The sequence below is a fragment of the Hyla sarda genome, chromosome 9 (assembly GCF_029499605.1).
Source record: "Hyla sarda isolate aHylSar1 chromosome 9, aHylSar1.hap1, whole genome shotgun sequence".
Lineage (NCBI taxonomy): Eukaryota > Metazoa > Chordata > Amphibia > Anura > Hylidae > Hyla > Hyla sarda.
This window is the reverse complement of record NC_079197.1, coordinates 76205252-76225557: the sequence shown is the minus strand read 5'-3', so window position 1 is coordinate 76225557 and position 20306 is coordinate 76205252. Positions and strand designations below refer to the sequence as shown.

The window sequence follows — 20306 nt, the reverse complement described above, 5'->3', positions numbered from 1 at the left end:
AGGGACTTGCATAGGGGTGGACATAGGGGTATTCTACGCCAGTGATTCCCAAACAGGGGGCCTCCAGCTGTTGTAAAACTCCCAGCATGCCTAGACAGTCAGTGGCTATCTGGCAATACTGGGAGTAGTTGTTTTGCAACAGCTGGAGGCTCCGTTCTGGAAACAGTGGCGTACCAGACGTTTGTCATTTTTATTGGGGAGGGGGGCTGTGTAGGGGTATGTGTATATGTAGTGTTTTTTACTTTTTATTTTATTTTGTGTTAGTGTAGTGTTTTTAGGGTACAGTCGCACGGGCGGGGGTTCACAGTAGTTTCTCGCTGGCAGCTTGAGCTGCAGCAGAAAATTTGCCGCAGCTCAAACTTGCAGCCGGATACTTACTGTAATCCTCCGCCCATGTGAGTGTACCCTGTACATTCACATTGGGGGGGGGGGACATCCAGCTGTTGCAAAACTACAACTCCCAGCATGTACGGTCTATCAGTGCATGCTGGGAGTTGTAGTTTTGCAACAGCTGGAGACACACAGGTTGTGAAACACCGAGTTTGGTAACAAACTCAGTGTTTTGCAACCAGTGTGCCTTCAGCTGTTGCAAAAGCTACAACCCCCAGCATGTACGGACAGCGGAAGGGCATGCTGGGTCTTGTAGTTATGCAACAGCCGGAGGCATACTACATTAGCTGGGGATGCTGGGGATTGTAGTTATGCAACAGCTGGAGACACACTGGTTTGCTACTTAACTCAGTGTGCCTTCAGCTGTTGCAAAACTACAACTCTCAGCAGTCACGACAGCAAACGGGCATGCTGGGAGTTGTAGTTATGCAACCACCAGATGCACCACTACAACTCCCAGCATGCACTTTAGCTGATTGTGCAAGCTGGGAGTTGTAGTTATACAACAGCTGAAGGTACACTTTTCCATAGAAAGAATGTGCCTCCAGCTGTTGCAAAACTACAAGTCCCAGCATGCCCATAAGGGCATGCTGGGAGTTGTGGTGGTCTGCCTCCTGCTGTTGCATAACTACAGCTCCCAGCATGCCCTTTTTGCATGCTGGGATCTGTTGCTAAGCAACAGCAGGAGGCTGTCACTCACCTCCTGCTGCTGCTCAGGGAACAGGTCAGTCCCGCCGCCGCTGTCGCTCCTGGGGCCCCGATCCCAACAGGGACGCCGGGGATCGGGGTCCCCAGCACCCGGGGTCTTCTGCCCGCACCCGCTCACGTCCTCCGGAAGAGGGGCGGAGCGGGTGCGGGAGTGACACCCGCAGCAGGCGCCCTGATTGATCGGCCGGGAATCCGGCCGACGAATCAGGGCGATCGTGAGGTGGCACCAGTGCCACCTCACCCCTGCTGGCTCTGGCTGATCAGCCAGTAATTCCGGGTCATCGGGTCACTGGAGACCCGATTGACCCGGAATCCGCCGCAGATCGCTGGACTGAATTTTCCAGCGATCTGCGGCAATCGCCGACATGGGGGGACATAATGACCCCCTGGGCGATATGCCGGGATGCCTGCTGAACGATTTCAGCAGGCATCCAGCCCCCGCTCCCCTCTGGCTAGCGGCGGGGGCTGGAAATGCTCAGGGCGTATCCATCCCTCGGTCCTTAAGCACTTGGAAACGGGGGCGTATGGATACGCCCTATGTCCTTAAGGGGTTAAGAACTCTTAAGGGCAATTTTCGTTCTTTCCTCCTCCCCTTCTAAAAATCATAACGCGTTCAATTTTGCACCTACAGACCCATATGAGGGCTTTTTATTTGCGCCAATAAGTTTACGTTTATAATGACATCACTTATTTTGTAACATAATCTGCGGCAAAACTAAAAAAAAACTTATTTGTGGGGTGAAATAAAAAATAAAAAAAAGACCATTTAGCAACTTTTTAGGGCTTTCGTTTCTACGCAGTGCACCTTTCGGTAAAAAAGACACCCTTAAAAAAAATTATAATTACATGCACCAAAATTAGTATGTTTAACCCCTTTTAAGGACCAAGTCCAGTTTGACCTTAAGAACAATGCTGATTTTGTTTTTGCATTTTCATTTTTTTTCCTCCTCGCCTTCTAAAATCCATAACTCTTTTATATTTCCATCCACAGTCCCATATGAGGGCTTGTTTTTCTGCGTGACCAATTGTACTTATAAAAGCTCCTCTCATTTTACCATAAAATGTACGATGAACCCAAAAATACACTTTTTTAGTGAGAAAATTTTAATAAAAAACACAATTTTGCTAATTTTGGAGGGTTTAGTTTTTACATTGTACACTTTACAGTAAAAATTAAGTTTCTTCATTCTTTGGGTCAATACAATTAAAATGATGCCCATCTTTACATACCTTTCTATTATTGTGTTCGTAGGAGATACAGACTGTCGTGTCCGGCACTGCAAGGGTGTAGTGCGTAGATTGCACTGGTAGCACACACAGTTTGATTGGTGTGAGGTTAAAGAGGCTGCTAAAACTGGTAGTGCAGGTAGAAGAGCACAAAGCGCTACTGTAATATGCAGAGAGAGGAGCCGCACTCACCTGTGTATCCGTGCAGAAAGTCTTTATTCCATCAGTTTTTATACCATAAATATTTTTAGTTACACAGTTTTTTTTTTTTATGGGTAAAGGGGGGTGATTTTATTAGGGAAAGGGTTAAATCATCTTTATCCACTTTTTTTTTTTGCAATGTTATAGCCCCCATAGGGGCTACATACACACAGGGCTACATGAGGGCTCATATTAGGGGAGGGGCTTATTCACATATATTAACTTTTTTTAAGCCCCATAGGGGGCTATACCATGCAATCTTTTGATTGCATACACTGTTCAATGCAATGCAATAGCATAGCATCTATCAGTGTTATCAGTGCTCTACTGCTTCAGCCTGCATGGACGGCTGGGAGCAACAGAGGACCGATCGTCCAGCGAGGAGGCAGGTAAGGACCCTCCACTGTCCATTTAGCTGATTGAGACATCGCGATTTCATCGCAATAGTCCCGATCAGCTCCGCTGAGCTGCCAGGATGCTTTCAATTTCATTTTAGATGCCCCAATCAACTTTGATTGCGGTGTCTAAAGGGTTAATGCCGGACTTTTGGCCCCAATAAGGGGTCTGGGCATGCGCCTTCGCGGGACAAGACGGCTCCCTCGTTCCGGGCGCGCCCGTCTTGGAAATCAGACACCAACCGTTCCGGACGTTTTGTGGCCAAATAGGGCAACCGCAAACCCACTTCCGCATGAAGTGATGCCCCCACCCGCAGATTTTTTTCTCCGGTGTAAGGTCGTCTCTTACTTCTTCGAGACATCTGGACCACACACATTCAGGACTCTTGGGTCAGGGACGTGGTGTCCAACGGATACCGAATCGAATTTGCCTCCCTTCCGAGGGATCGATTTTTTTCAGTCCCGGGCCCCCCGGTCTCCTTCTCTGGCGAAGCAGTTTCGGGAGGCCCTCCAGTCCCTACTTCTCCAAGTAGTTATTGTCCCCGTCCCTCCAGGGGAACGTTTTTGGGGTTTCTATTCCAATCTTTTTGTGGTCCCCAAGAAGGGCGGTTCTGTGTGGCCAATCTTGGACCTCAAGCGTCTCAACCGTCATCTTCTCATCCGCCACTTCCGAATGGAATATCTCCGTTCAGTAGTGGCATCCATCGAACAAGGGGAGTTTCTTTCTTCGGTGGACATCAAGGATGCTTACCTCCATGTTCCAATATTTCCCGGCCATCAGCGGTACCTCCGCTTTGCGGTTCCGGAGGGGTATTTTCAATTCGTAGACCTCCCTTTTGGTCTGGCCACTGCTCCTCGGGTTTTTACCAAGATCCTTGCGCCAGTGATAGCCCTGTTGCGGTCGAGAGGAGTCTCAGTGATCCCTTACCTGGACGACCTTCTCATCAAGGCTCCCACCAGAGTCCAGACTCTGGAGAATGTGGATCTCACTCTCCAGACCTTGGATCGCTTCGGGTGGATGGTCAACCGGGACAAGTCTGACCTCTCTCCCACCCAGTCTCTGATCTTCTTGGGACTTCAATTCAACACGGCCATCTGCCCGGATTTGCCTTCTGCCGGACAAACGTCTGACTCTCCTGTCAGTAGTCCTCTCCCTTCGGGCCCAGGTCCCAGTTTCCATCCACATTTGCATGGAAGTCTTGGGTCGGATGGTAGCGGCCATGGAGGCCGTACCCTTTGCCCAGTTTCATTACCGCCCCCTTCAACTGGCGATTCTCTCTCGATGGGACAGATCTCCTCTGTCTCTCGATCGCAAGATTGCTCTCCCTTGTCGGATCCGTCAGTCTCTGCTCTGGTGGCTCCGCTCCCCCCTTCTTCTTCAGGGGCGATCATTTCTTCCCCTCCACTGGCAGGTAGTTACAACAGTTGCCAGTCTGTCGGGCTGGGGCGGTGTGTTCAGGGACTAAACGGTTCAAGGCCTCTGGTCTCCCCGGGGAGCCCTTCTTCCGATAAACATCTTGGAACTGAGGGCGATTCTTCTTTGTCTTCTTCATTGGGAGTCCCTGCTTCAGACCCGCCCTGTCCGCGTCCAGTCGGACAACGCCACGGCCGTAGCGTACATAAATTGGCAAGGCGGCACTCGCGGCTCGGCAGCCATGGCCGAGGTGACAAAGATTCTCATCTGGGTGGAAAACAAGGTTCCGGCCATTTAGGCGATTTACATTCCGGGTGTGCTCATCTGGGAAGCGGACTTCCTCAGCCGGTCCTCAGCCAACCCTGGCGAGTGGTCCCTTCATCCAAAGGTCTTCACGCAGATCTGCGACCTCTGGGGCATTACAGACGTGGACCTCTTCGCGTCTCGGCACAATTGGAAGATTCTTCCATTTGTTTCAAAGTCCCGGGACCCCCTGGCTCTAGCCGTGGACGCCATAGTGATTCCTAGGGTTTGCCCTGCCCTATCTGTTCCCTCCCCTTCTGCTCCTTCCCAGGGTTCTGAGGAAGCTCAAAGCGGAGAACATTCCCGCCATACTGGTAGCTTCAGATTGGCCCCGAAGGACGTGGTACTCCGACGTGGTCAGGCTCCTGGACGACTCTTCGCTGCGCCTTCCACTTCGTCCGGACCTGCTGTCTCAGGGTCCTCTTTGCCACCCCAATTTACAGTCGCTGCATTTGACAGCGTGGCGGATGAGACCGCGGTTTTGAGAGCCCGCGGTTTCTCTTCCCAAGTCATTCGCACCATGCTCAGGGCTCGTAAGCCCTCCTCGGCGAAAATTTACAGTCTTATTTTCGTTCGTGTGAAGCTCAGGTCTTGTCTCCTGTTACTTTTTCTGTTCCCCGTCTTATCTCCTTCTTGCAGTCGGGATTGGGTTGTCTCTCAGTTCCCTTAAGGGTCAGGTTTCGGCCCTTTCTATTCTTTTCCAGCATCCTCTGGCTTCTAATTCTCATGTCCGGACCTTCATTCAAGGAGTGGCGCATGCTGCCCCTCCTTATCGGTCACCTTCTCCCCCTTGGGACTTGAATCTGGTTCTGGGTGTCCTCCAAGGTGAACCCTTTGAACCCCTTAGGGAGGTGTCCCTGCGCCTCCTTTCTTGGAAAGTGGCGTTTCTTGTTGCGATCACCTCCATTCGGAGAGTGTCTGAATTGGCAGCTCTCTCCTGCTGTTCTCTGTTTCTGGTGATTCACTGTTAGGTCCTATCTCTCTATCACTTCTTCATTTCGTCAGTGCGATTCCTTTTTCGTCCTTACGGAAGGTCGTAAGGGACAACCTGCTTCCAAGGCCACCATTTCTCGGTGGATCCGGTCTGCCATTTTGGAAGCCTATCGCTGTATGGGGAAGATTCCTCCCATCAGGGTTGTGGCTCATTCTACCCGTTCTGTTGGTGCATCCTGGGCTCTCCAGAACAAAGCCTCGGCCTCGCAGATTTGCAAGGCGGCTACTTGGTCGTCTTTGCACACTTTCTCGAGGTTCTACCAGGTTCATACCTTTGTAACCGAAAGAAACTTTCCTCAAGGGCTCAAAATTTGAAATATTGTGTAGATAAGGTAGGGGATTTATTATTCACTGAAAAGAGCAACTAAAACAACAACCTACAGGTGTGGAAGACCACACAATAAATAGTGAATATACCCCAGTTAAAAATAATTTATGACAAGTATAATCATGTATAAAAGTAATTTTATTGAAATGTATACTTTAAAAAATACATATATGTATATCTAAAATCACAGAATCAATTCATAAACGGTAGTAAAAAAATATATATAGAATATATAAAAAAATTTAAATATGAAAGTATAAGGTGGATGCTGGGGTGAGAGAGCCTGTATGCCAATATAATAAATAAGGAGATAAAATAGTTCTTTGCGAAGTCACAATGCTAGTAGTGAGCTGCAATTAATAGTTTATAAATCATAAATAAATTATAAATTAATATCTGCAGGGGTTGCATGCACAAGGTGAGGGGAAGGAGGGGGGAAGGGCGTAGTGCAAAATGTGCAAAAAAGATGTGCAATACTTGTGGAAATAAATTACCACGCAATGGCCGGTGAGGGCAACCAATTATATGTGATAAAATTATGAATTAATAACCAAAACAAAAGGTAAATGAATAAAACATGACACTCAAGTGAGTTGCAACAAGTGAAAAGATTTAAAAATAAAAAAATTAATTAACCGTGCAAATGAAGTGGACAAGGACTTTGAACATGCAGCCTAAAGAAGGGAAAATAATAACACCTGGGTAACACGGTATAGTGCTAATAGTGAGCAATAACAACCAACAGGCAATAGGCAGCAATAGTGCAGATAGCAGCAGATAGATAGCAGCAAGTTTAGGTGGTGACTAGCAACAAGGAATAATATGCAGGAAAGAAACGGTCTAGTATAAAACTGGCACAGGACTCACCCCAATCCACCTCCACAACTCCGACGCGTTTCGCCGGAAGCGGCTTTGTCAAGGAGTGAGGTGGACTGGGATAGTCTCGCTATAAGTAGTATATGTATGCCAATGAGGAGTGAGGAACGCACCTGTTACGGGACACTGGGTGATGTAAACCGGAAATGGCGTCAGGTCACATGAGCGGATCGGCTCATGTGAATGAGAACGAGATCTCGCGAGAGGAGGGCCGTGTAAGCCGTCCACGCCTGGGGTACACTACTGCGCATGTATGCTGGCTCAACTCCCATATAGGGAGCCAAAGACGCGCAGGGATGGAACTAATGGCGCAGGCCACACAAACATGGCCGTGTGCTATAATGTGGCGCATGTGCGCCGGGCCCGGTCCCTAGAGGCAGAAGATGCCTGTGGCCTCATTAAAATGGCTGACTGCCGATAATAAATTTAAGGGAATAAAAAGATGTATAAAGGGTAATAGTTAATGAGGGGAAAAAAATAGGATCTAAATTAAATCAACCATGTAGAATATATGTGTGTTACGCCGAGCGCTCCGGGTCCCCGCTCCTCCCCGGAGCGCTCGCTACACTCCTCTCACTGCAGCGCTCCGGTCGGTCCCACGGACCCGGGGCGCTGCGATACCGCCTCTGGCCGGGATGCGATTCGCGATGCGGGTAGCGCCCGCTCGCGATGCGCACCCCGGCTCCCGTACCTGACTCGCTCTCCGTCAGTTCTGTCCCGGCGCGCGCGGCCCCGCTCCCTAGGGCGCGCGCGCGCCGGGTCTTTGCGATTTAAAGGGCCACTGCGCCGCTGATTGGCGCAGTGGTTCCAATTAGTGTTTACACCTGTGCACTTCCCTATATCACCTCACTTCCCCTTCACTCCCTCGCCGGATCTTGTTGCCTTAGTGCCAGTGAAAGCGTTTCCTTGTGTGTTCCTAGCCTGTGTTCCAGACCTCCTGCCGTTGCCCCTGACTACGATCCTTGCTGCCTGCCCCGACCTTCTGCTACGTCCGACCTTGCTTCTGTCTACTCCCTTGTACCGCGCCTATCTTCAGCAGCCAGAGAGGTTGAGCCGTTGCTAGGGGATACGACCTGGTCACTACCGCCGCAGCAAGACCATCCCGCTTTGCGGCGGGCTCTGGTGAAAACCAGTAGTGACTTAGAACCGATCCTCTAGCACGGTCCACGCCAATCCCTCTCTGGCACAGAGGATCCACTACCTGCCAGCCGGCATCGTGACAGTAGATCCGGCCATGGATCCCGCTGAAGTTCCTCTGCCAGTTGTCGCTGACCTCACCACGGTGGTCGCCCAGCAGTCACAACAGATAGCGCAACAAGGCCAACAGCTGTCTCAACTGACTGTTATGCTACAACAGTTACTACCACAGCTCCAGCAATCATCTCCTCCGCCAGCTCCTGTACCTCCTCCGCAGCGAGTGGCCGCTTCTGGACTACGACTATCCTTGCCGGATAAATTTGATGGGGACTCTAAGTTTTGCCGTGGCTTCCTTTCCCAATGTTCATTACACTTGGAGATGATGTCGGACCAGTTCCCCACTGAAAGGTCTAAGGTGGCTTTCGTAGTCAGCCTGCTGTCTGGAAAAGCCCTGGCTTGGGCCACACCGCTCTGGGACCGCAATGACCCCGTCACTGCCTCTGTACACTCCTTCTTCTCGGAAATTCGAAGTGTCTTTGAGGAACCTGCCCGAGCCTCTTCTGCTGAGACTGCCCTGTTGAACCTGGTCCAGGGTAATTCTTCCGTCGGCGAGTATGCCGTACAATTCCGTACTCTTGCTTCTGAATTATCCTGGAACAATGAAGCCCTCTGCGCGACCTTTAAAAAAGGCCTATCCAGCAACATTAAAGATGTTCTGGCCGCACGAGAAATGCCTGCTAATCTTCATGAACTTATTCACCTAGCCACTCGCATTGACATGCGTTTTTCCGAAAGGCGTCAGGAGCTCCGCCAAGATATGGACTCTGTTCGCACGAGGCGTTTCTTCTCCTCGGCTCCTCTCTCCTCTGGTTCCCTGCAATCTGTTCCTGTGCCTCCCGCCGTGGAGGCTATGCAGGTCGACCGGTCTCGCCTGACATCTCAAGAGAGGACACGACGCCGCATGGAGAACCTCTGCTTGTACTGTGCTAGTACCGAACACTTCCTGAGGGATTGTCCTATCCGCCCTCCCCGCCTGGAAAGACGTACGCTGACTCCGCACAAAGGTGAGACAGTCCTTGATGTCAACTCTGCTTCTCCACGTCTTACTGTGCCTGTGCGGATGTCTGCCTCTGCCTTCTCCTTCTCTGCTGTGGCCTTCATGGACTCCGGATCTGCAGGAAATTTTATTTTGGCCTCTCTCGTCAACAGGTTCAACATCCCAGTGACCAGTCTCACCAGACCCCTTTACATCAATTGTATAAACAATGAAAGATTGGACTGTTCCATACGTTTCTGCACTGAGCCCCTTCTAATGAGCATCGGATCTCATCACGAGAGGATTGAACTTTTGGTCCTCCCCAATTGCACCTCGGAAATTCTCCTTGGACTTCCCTGGCTTCAACTTCATTCCCCAACCCTGGATTGGTCCACTGGGGAGATCAAGAGTTGGGGGCCCTCTTGTTCCAAGGACTGTCTAAAACCGGTTCCCAGTAACCCTTGCCGTGACTCTGTGCTTCCTCCAGTAACCGGTCTCCCTAAGGCCTATATGGACTTCGCGGATGTTTTCTGCAAAAAACAAGCGGAGACTCTACCTCCTCACAGGCCTTATGATTGTCCTATCGACCTCCTCCCGGGCACTACTCCACCCCGGGGCAGAATTTATCCTCTCTCTGCCCCAGAGACTCTTGCCATGTCTGAATACGTCCAGGAGAATCTAAAAAAGGGCTTTATCCGTAAATCCTCCTCTCCTGCCGGAGCCGGATTTTTCTTTGTGTCCAAAAAAGATGGCTCTCTACGTCCTTGCATTGACTACCGCGGACTTAATAAAATCACGGTTAAGAACCGCTACCCCTTACCCCTCATCTCTGAACTCTTTGATCGCCTCCAAGGTGCCCACATCTTTACTAAATTGGACTTAAGAGGCGCCTATAACCTCATCCGCATCAGAGAGGGGGATGAGTGGAAAACAGCATTTAACACCAGAGATGGACACTTTGAGTATCTGGTCATGCCCTTTGGCCTGTGCAACGCCCCTGCTGTCTTCCAAGACTTTGTTAATGAAATTTTTCGTGATCTGTTATACTCCTGTGTTGTTGTATATCTTGATGATATCCTAATTTTTTCGGCCAATCTAGAAGAACACCGCCAGCATGTCCGTATGGTTCTTCAGAGACTTCGTGACAATCAACTCTATGCTAAAATTGAGAAATGTCTGTTTGAATGCCAATCTCTTCCTTTTCTAGGATACTTGGTCTCTGGCCAGGGACTACAAATGGACCCAGATAAACTCTCTGCCGTCTTAGATTGGCCACGCCCCTCCGGACTCCGTGCCATCCAACGTTTTTTGGGGTTCGCCAATTATTACAGGCAATTTATTCCACATTTTTCTACCATTGTGGCTCCTATTGTGGCTTTAACCAAAAAAAATGCCGATCCCAAGTCTTGGCCTCCTCAAGCGGAAGACGCCTTTAAACGACTCAAGTCTGCCTTCTCTTCAGCTCCCGTGCTCTCCAGACCTGACCCATCTAAACCCTTCCTATTGGAGGTTGATGCCTCCTCAGTGGGAGCTGGAGCTGTCCTTCTACAAAAAAACTCTTCCGGGCATGCTGTTACTTGTGGTTTTTTTTCTAGGACCTTCTCTCCGGCGGAGAGGAACTACTCCATCGGGGATCGAGAGCTTCTAGCCATTAAATTAGCACTTGAGGAATGGAGGCATCTGCTGGAGGGATCAAGATTTCCAGTTATTATTTACACCGATCACAAGAACCTCTCCTACCTCCAGTCTGCCCAACGGCTGAATCCTCGTCAGGCCAGGTGGTCTCTGTTCTTTGCCCGATTTAATTTTGAAATTCACTTTCGGCCTGCTGATAAGAACATTAGGGCCGATGCTCTCTCTCGTTCCTCAGATGCTTCTGAAATTGAACTCTCTCCTCAACACATCATTCCTCCTGACTGCCTGATTTCCACTTCTCCAGCCTCCATCAGGCAAACTCCTCCAGGAAAGACCTTTGTTTCTCCACGCCAACGCCTCGGAATCCTCAAATGGGGTCATTCCTCCCATCTCGCAGGTCATGCGGGCATCAAGAAATCTGTGCAACTCATCTCTCGCTTCTATTGGTGGCCGACTCTAGAGACTGATGTGGTGGACTTTGTGCGAGCCTGCACTATCTGTGCCCGGGATAAGACTCCTCGCCAGAAGCCCGCTGGTTTTCTTCTTCCTCTGCCTGTCCCCGAACAACCTTGGTCTCTGATTGGTATGGATTTTATTACTGACTTACCCCCATCCCATGGCAACACTGTTATTTGGGTGGTCGTTGATCGATTCTCCAAAATGGCACATTTCATCCCTCTTCCTGGTCTTCCTTCAGCGCCTCAGTTGGCTAAACAATTTTTTGTACACATTTTTCGTCTTCACGGGTTGCCTACGCAGATCGTCTCGGATAGAGGCGTCCAATTTGTGTCTAAATTCTGGAGGGCTCTCTGTAAACAACTCAAGATTAAATTAAATTTTTCTTCTGCATACCATCCTCAATCCAATGGACAAGTAGAAAGAATTAACCAGATCTTGGGTGACTATTTACGACATTTTGTTTCCTCCCGCCAGGATGACTGGGCAGATCTTCTACCTTGGGCCGAATTCTCGTATAATTTCAGAATCTCTGAATCTTCCTCCAAATCCCCGTTTTTCGTGGTGTACGGCCGTCACCCTCTTCCCCCCCTCCCTACCCCCTTGCCCTCTGGTCTGCCCGCTGTGGATGAAATTTCTCGTGATCTTTCCACCATATGGAAAGAGACCCAAAATTCTCTCTTACAGGCTTCTTCACGCATGAAGAGATTCGCGGATAAGAAAAGAAGAGCTCCTCCCATTTTTTCCCCTGGAGACAAGGTATGGCTCTCCGCCAAATATGTCCGCTTCCGTGTCCCTAGCTATAAGTTGGGACCACGCTATCTTGGTCCTTTCAAGATTTTGCGCCAGATTAATCCTGTCTCTTACAAACTTCTTCTTCCTCCTTCTCTTCGTATTCCTAATGCCTTTCATGTTTCTCTTCTTAAACCACTTATCATTAACCGTTTCTCTCCCAAATCTGTTCCCCCCACTCCTGTCTCCGGCTCCTCGGACATCTTCTCCGTCAAAGAAATTTTAGCATGTAAAAAGGTCAGAGGGAAAACCTTCTTTTTAGTGGATTGGGAGGGTTGTGGTCCAGAAGAGAGGTCCTGGGAACCTGAGGACAATATCCTGGACAAAAGTCTGGTCCTCAGGTTCTCAGGCTCCAAGAAGAGGGGGAGACCCAAGGGGGGGGGTACTGTTACGCCGAGCGCTCCGGGTCCCCGCTCCTCCCCGGAGCGCTCGCTACACTCCTCTCACTGCAGCGCTCCGGTCGGTCCCACGGACCCGGGGCGCTGCGATACCGCCTCTGGCCGGGATGCGATTCGCGATGCGGGTAGCGCCCGCTCGCGATGCGCACCCCGGCTCCCGTACCTGACTCGCTCTCCGTCAGTTCTGTCCCGGCGCGCGCGGCCCCGCTCCCTAGGGCGCGCGCGCGCCGGGTCTTTGCGATTTAAAGGGCCACTGCGCCGCTGATTGGCGCAGTGGTTCCAATTAGTGTTTACACCTGTGCACTTCCCTATATCACCTCACTTCCCCTTCACTCCCTCGCCGGATCTTGTTGCCTTAGTGCCAGTGAAAGCGTTTCCTTGTGTGTTCCTAGCCTGTGTTCCAGACCTCCTGCCGTTGCCCCTGACTACGATCCTTGCTGCCTGCCCCGACCTTCTGCTACGTCCGACCTTGCTTCTGTCTACTCCCTTGTACCGCGCCTATCTTCAGCAGCCAGAGAGGTTGAGCCGTTGCTAGGGGATACGACCTGGTCACTACCGCCGCAGCAAGACCATCCCGCTTTGCGGCGGGCTCTGGTGAAAACCAGTAGTGACTTAGAACCGATCCTCTAGCACGGTCCACGCCAATCCCTCTCTGGCACAGAGGATCCACTACCTGCCAGCCGGCATCGTGACAATGTGATGCATGAATTGTGTAAGGATCTGTGTGTGCACGTGAAAATAAACAACATTTGTGCAAAAATAGTGAAAGGGCAGGAAAAAAAATATATATATATGTATATAGAGGGGAAGAAGAGAGGGGGGGGTGGAAATGAAGAGGGGTGTGAATGGGGATAATGTGATGAAATAGACCTGAGTGTACAAATATGCCATGGGATTTAATGCTGGGAAGGTGAATGAATGGAAGTGATGAAATAAATGAATAATTGTGATAAGTATGGAAAATAATAAATGCATTAGTATTGCCAAGTGATAAGATATAGGGACAAATAGAGGAGGGCATGATAAATGAAATGTATGTAATATATGAATTGTACATCAATAAAAGAGGATGGTAATATAATAGCCAAAAAATAATAACTATAAAAAACACATGAATAAACATACATGATAAGGTGGGGGGCCCCCCATATAGCTTTAAACATAATTTAAGAAAGACAAATCAATATTGTATGAATATACATACATGAACCATACACAGATAGTTAATTGGACAGCACTACTAGTAATAGCAACAATAATAAATACATTAAAGATATATCGAATAGTACATAAGGATGGGGAACATGGGAAAGGAGGAGAGAAAAGGAAGGAAAAGGGGAGTCTCCTGCCATATTGATAGAATGATGAGCAAGATGTATTGTAGACCCTACATAAATAAACAATAATTGGATGAAAAAAGAGAAAAAATTACAACAATGAAAAAAGGAGAATATCATAATTACAAACAGCGAGAACAACATAGATAAGGATATTTGAGTAAAATAAATACATATAACATAGAAAAAAAACACATAAGAGACGGAGAAAACAATAATAGGAATAGATGGACAAGTGCAGGAAGTATGTATATGTGCGAACCATGAAGGAAAAAGGAGGGGGGGGGGAAGAAGGGGGGGGAAAGGGGGGGGAAAAAGGGGGAAGAGGGGGGAGGGGGGAAGGGGGAAGGGGAAAAGGGGGGGGGAGGGGGGGAGGGGGAAGGGGAGGGGAAAAGGGGGGAGGGGGAGGGGAAAAAGGGGAGAGAAGGGGAAGGGGGGGAGAGAAAGGGGGGGGGGAGAAAGGAAGGAATGGGGGAGGGGAAGGGGGAGGGGGGAAGAAGGATACGAGAGGACTAAAAGTTGTGAAGGGAAGGGGCCAAAAATAAATGACCATAATGTGGGAGAAGAAAGAATGAACACAAAAAGAGGGATAATGACATATGGAGAAAATCGTGACATATAGTGATGTTGGAGGAAGAGTGATAGTGATGTAGTGATAGCAATGTAAAAGATAATGAAAATAACCACAGAAAAATAGATTATACTTACAAATAGGAGGCAAAACTGTTGATCTCGTTCAATCCAGCCGGAGTTTTTGTTCCCAAAATTTCAATCCATTTACATTCTTTTTGAGCGAGAAGAGTTTTCCAATTGCCGCCACGAGGGCCAGCATAGACCCGATCAATGCCCCGAACCTGTAAAAGAGATGAATCACTGCCATGGTACTTCTTAAAATGTCTTGCCAAAGACTTCTGATAGAATGGATCTGGTCCATCCTTCCCTGCTTTTATGTCCAGAACATGTTCCCTCACGCGTCTGCGGAGTTCGCGTGTTGTCATACCAATATAAATTTTGTTGCATGGGCACTTAGCATAGTATACTACACCCTTGGTTGCACAGTTAATATGATGAGTAATTTTGTAAGATTTCATTCCACTGGCATTTTCAAAGGTAGTATTCTTTTCTATGTTTGCGCATGCAACACACTGCCCGCAATTGAAACTGCCCCATTTGGGGCCTTTTGATCCAAAAAGATGAGATTTATTAGGTCCCTGATGCTAACTACGAACCAAAGAATCTTTAATATTTTTCGACCTTCTAAAAGTAACAGAAGGATTTTTGGGAAGGCATCCAAGAAGTACCTGGTCTGTCGTAAGTAAGGGCCAGTATTTTGCAATTGCTGTGTTCATATCTTGGGTCCGTGAGTGGTATGTTGTGATGAATCTAACGGTATCGGAATCCTGTTTGATGGTACGTCTTTTAACCTGTAAAAGAGTATTGCGATCACTCTTTTTGGCTCTATGGTATGCTTTAGTCAAACAATTGTCATTATAGCCTCTCTCTTTAAAACGTACCTGAAGATCTTCAGCTTGTTTCTCGAAGTCCAAGGTATTGGAACAGATACGTCGTGCCCGAAGATATTGTCCAGTTGGGATGTTATTCACTAGGTGTCGTGGGTGTCCGGATTTTGCATGAAGTATAGTGTTGGCAGAAGTACTTTTTCTAAAAAGGTCAGTGGAAAGGAAACCGTTGTCATCTCTTATGATCTTAACATCAAGGAATTCAGTAGATGTAGTACCTATATTGGTGGTTAATTTAATATTTAAGTCATTTTGGTTAAGCCTAGTAATTAGGTCTTGTAGTTCAGTGACCGGTCCCTGCCACACTAACAGGATATCATCAATATATCGCCACCAATATTGTATGTTCTCTATACCTGGAATGGGATCTGAAATAAAAATGTCTCTCTCCCACAGCCCCAGGAACAGGTTGGCATACGAGGGCGCACAAGATGCCCCCATTGCCGTGCCCTGGAGCTGCAGGAAGAGAGACTCCTTAAACATAAAAAAATTATGAGTCAAAATGTACTCAAGGGCCACTATTAAAAAATTACATAAATCAGAGTCGAGGGCACTAGAAGACAAAAAGAATCTTACCGCTCGTATTCCGTCACTATGTCGGATAGAAGTATAAAGTGCCTCCACATCACAGGTAGCTATAACCATATCGGATTCGAGTTGCAAGTTGTCTAATTTTCTTAGTACATCATTGGTGTCTTTTAAAAAAGATGGCAGGGTCTCTACAATAGAGGTTAGATGATAATCAATGAGGCGGCATAACGGTTCACATAAATTTCCACAGCCAGACACAATCGGTCTACCCGGCGGACAGGTGGCACTTTTGTGTATTTTAGGGAGTAAATAGATGGAGGATACCGTGGGATTTTTTGGTAAGAGGGCCTCCATCTGTTTGGCTGAAAAAATGCCTTGGTCAACTGCTTGGTTTAAAATAATATTTAATTCAGATAAAAACCTTAAAGTAGGATTAAAAGTAAGTTTTTTATAGCAGTCGCCTTGTCGTAGTTGGCGTAACATCTCCCTCTCATACATTTCTAGGGGCCATAACACTACATTACCGCCTTTATCGGACGGTTTAATAATGACATTTTTTAAGGATTGGATCTCACGTAATGCTTGACGTTGGTGATATGTCAAATTGTCATTTTGTATTGTCTCTGGGATCTGATTGAACTCCTGAGAGACTAATTTGACAAAAAGATCAATCTCTGGGAACTGTGTCAGCTGCGGGAAATTTTTGGATTTTGGTAAAAGGTGTGTAGGAAACTTACCTGTAGGTTGTGGTTCTTGTTCATCCATGAGTTCAATCAAAGTGCGTACCGCTTCTTGGTCAGTCCTGGTGGAAAGATCAGAGTTGGAAGCTTCAATGTTATGATTAAACATCTTTTTAAATGCTAGCTTACGTGCAAACAACTGCAAATCTTTGATGGCAGTAAAGCGATCAAATTTTGCCGTTGGACAGAATGTAAGCCCTAGACTCAATACTTCATTTTGGGCTTTAGTAAGTACATGATCTGTAAGATTAATGACTTTGGTACTTACCTGATTTTGGTCACGAGAGGGCGTTCCGGGTGGAGGGTGAACCGGTCCGGGCTGTCCTTCTCCGGCGGTCATCTTCTCCACTCCTGGCAGGCTCCGGCCTAGTACGCTGCATAGACGCCGCTGCGCAGTGACGCCCGTGCACAGCGACGCACCTGACGTCACGGCGTAGCGGCGTCTATGCAGTGTACTAGGCCGGAGCCTGCCCGGAGTGGAGAAGATAACCGCCGGAGAAGAAGGACAGCCCGGACCGGTTCACTCTTCACCCGGAATGCCCCCGGACACTACAGGAAGGATGGATGGCCCGGACCACCCCCATTAAGTTAAATTTTTTTATTGACTCGGAGGGTGGGGGAGGGGCCCGACCGGTATAGCCAAAAATCCATACCGGTATACCGCCCAGCATCACGGTGGGGGGTGCGATGCGGCGGGTCGGGGGGTGGCGCGGCGGGTACTTTATTTTATTTCATTGTGGACCAAAATCCATTATTATTTGTTGGCATTTTTGATGCACTCTTCAGTTTTGGTATCTTTTATGTTCCTTCCCCGCCCCCTTCTCCTTCAAGTCCTTTATGTAGGTCTTGTCTTCACATGTATGAAATTGTTTAGCAATTCAGTTCCCCCCCCCCCCCCCAATATAAATAAATTAGCCAGATACCAACCAAGCAGCAACAGCCTGACATTACCAGGGTGGGCGAGGACCATTATTATTGGTCCTGCCCAGCCTAAGATATGTCAGCCTGTTATTGCCTAGGCCCAGGAGCGCCATGTTTGACGATCTGGCCCTTTTGGTACCGTCGCTTCTCGGCACCCCTGGGGCGATGGGTACCAGGGTAATATTTGGAGGTCAGCGCTAGCTGTTTTTGGGGCTAACACTAAGGCTGCTTTCACACTATAAAAATTCATCTGTTATAAACGTCCGTTAGAAAAGCTTTAAAAAAGGATGTTAAACGTCCATTACAAAATCCCATTAAAGTCTACGGGATTTTGTGATTATCCGTTATGACCCATTATAGTCCGTCATGACTAGCGGACGTTAATTGTGATGGAAGAATTAACGGCACATGCACTAATTTTTCTTCTGTCACAAGAAACGGATAAATTAACGGCCGTTATTTTTAACATTGAAGTCTATGGCAAACGGATGAGCCTTTATGTCATCCGTTTGCACCTGGTTTATAATATCCGTTATTTCTGAGGTGACATCAGCAGACTCCTGCAGTGCTGAGGGACTACTACTACTCCCATTATGGAACAGACTTATTTCCATGATCGGAGTAGTAATTCCCCGGCTGCGGGAGTCTGCAGACAGCTGGGGAGGCTACATTAGTGTTTGTACTACTACCCCATCATGGAACAGAGTCTGTTCCATGATGGGGTTGTAGTACAGGGGCTGAGGGATTGATAGCACTCTGCAACCCTGCGGCCGATACCGAGGGGCCATTCAGGACTCACAGCGAGAGATTTAAAAATTACCATTGTGAGTAGCAGGGGGCCATATCTATATTAAAAGCGCTGTGGGGGCAAGATATATATAGTGCTGCAGGGGGGGGGCAGACATATAGCCTATATATCTAGCCCCCCAGTGCATTTATAATATGCCCCCTGCAGCACATTAATAAAGATATGACCCCCGCCGGCGCATTTATACATATATACCCCCCCGGCACATTTATACATAAATTCCCTTGCCGGCACATTTATACATATGTACCCCCCGCCGTCGCATTAATAAATATATACCCCCCGCCGGCGCATTTAATAAATATATACCCCCCGCCGGCGCATTAATAAATATATACCCCCCGTCGGCGCATTAATAAATATATACCCCCTGCCGGTATATATAAGTAGTGAGACTGTCCAGGCATGCTGGAAGCTGTAGTTCTGCAACATCTGAAGGGCCAGATGTTACAGAACTATAACTCCCAGCATGTCTGGGCATGCTTGGAGTGGTAGTTTTGCAACATCTGTAGGACTACAGCTTGGGCACCACTGTATGGTGGTCTCCAAACTGTGGCCCTCCAGATGTTGCAAAACTACAACTTCCAGCAAGCCCAGACATCCTTTGGCTTTCTGGGCATGCTGGAAGTTGTAGTTTGGCAACTCCTAGAAGGCAGCAGTGAAGATCACTTACCACTGATCTTCACGGCTGCCTCCACCGCTGCTCCTTTGCCGCCTCCTTACTTCCGCTGATGCCTGCCAGTTAGTCCCAATGTGAAATCAGTCAAATGCATTCTACACCTCCCCCCTTTTCATACTCTTTTCCTACCATATCTTTCACTCCCCTGCTATTTGGGGAAATTGGAGAAGGGAGTGCCTACATACATTGTCTTGGCTCAACAGGTGTCGTGTCAACTGTGTCCCTCCATATACACCAGGTGAGTTCTACTACATAAATGGCATTAGTGACTGTTTGGATGAGCGCTGCCCGTTTTGTAATTCTTTTCTTACATAATGAACAGAGTCATGCCCTTCTGGGTCTATTTACTGGGGGGTATTCATCAAGAGTGGTGTAGGTGAACGTTTTTTTACCTTATTAAATCATGTGTAGAGATGAGCGAACTTACAGTGATTTCATTCGTCACAAACTCCTCAGCTCGGCAGTTGCTGACTTTAGCCTGCATAAATTAGTTCAGCTTTCAGGTGCTGTCTTTAGCCTGCATAAATTAGCATAGCTTTCAGGTGCTCCGGTGGGCTGGAAAAGGTGGATACAGTCCTAGGAGAGAGTCTTTTTATGTAGGGTTTTTCTTTTTTTTAATAGTGTTAACTGTGCGGGATAAATAACTTTATTTAATTTTTATTTTATAATACAGGGCTTTATTAGAAAAGGGACATTTATATAGTTTTTTACACTTTTTATTGAAAAACATTTTATTTTCACACTTTTTACCTGTTAAACTATACTGCAGTACAACTTAACTGCAGTATAGTATAACTGCTATGACAGTTCACCTGTACAATTCAGGCTAGGACTGGACCTTACAGGCTTCCATACTGAGAAGATAGGAAGCTATCCACTGGCTTTCTGTTGCCATGGTAATCAGCCAGGTCGCGTTGACAATCTTGCGGGAATATAGACACAATTTTTCCTGTAATGAATGGAACGCATTCACCGCTTTACTCATTGTGGGGTTAGTGGACATTTCCAGGAATGGGAGCGTACCTGTACACCCTACGTCTTCAACTGGTTAAACCAGTGCCGACAAATAAATGAAAGGATGGCAGCATATGGCAACTTTACTGACCTGCATTATGAACCTGAAAACCCTCATGGGTTTTTCGGTTTGAAAATGTGTAATTTTCCCTTATGCTGCTACCCTCTTATAATCCATCATTTTTGGGCCAGGTAGTACGATAACTTGGCGACAAGATAACAGTATGAGTGTATGATGGTTTGGGAAAAAGGTGTAAAAGGACAAATGGATGAAAGGATAGCAGCATATGGCAACTTTACTGTTTGCTTTTTTTCAAAGCTAAAGAGGAGCATATAATTATTAAAAAGGCTATTTTTGGAGATGGACAGGCAGGCTGTAGGGGAGGAGGTAGGCCTGTATTTTGAACTTAAAAACTCAAATGGGTTTTTGGGTTCAAAATGTGTATTTTTCCCTTATGCTGCTATCC

General features: G+C 47.7%; 1 protein-coding gene across 1 annotated transcript in view; it reads right to left on the bottom strand.

The window, feature by feature from the left end:
* Positions 1 to 19479, bottom strand: part of LOC130291899 (uncharacterized) — a 65942-nt gene extending 46463 nt beyond the window's left edge. Inside the window, exons 1-6 of the mRNA XM_056541331.1 lie at positions 19253 to 19479; positions 16415 to 16479; positions 15141 to 15364; positions 14928 to 15050; positions 14335 to 14480; positions 13556 to 13676 (exon numbers count right to left, since the gene is read on the bottom strand). Of these exons, the coding sequence (XP_056397306.1) occupies positions 13556 to 13676; positions 14335 to 14480; positions 14928 to 15050; positions 15141 to 15364; positions 16415 to 16479; positions 19253 to 19263 (690 nt within the window). The 5' untranslated portion in view covers positions 19264 to 19479. The remainder of the gene's footprint in view (positions 1 to 13555; positions 13677 to 14334; positions 14481 to 14927; positions 15051 to 15140; positions 15365 to 16414; positions 16480 to 19252) is intronic.
* Between the last annotated feature and the right edge of the window lie 827 nt (positions 19480 to 20306).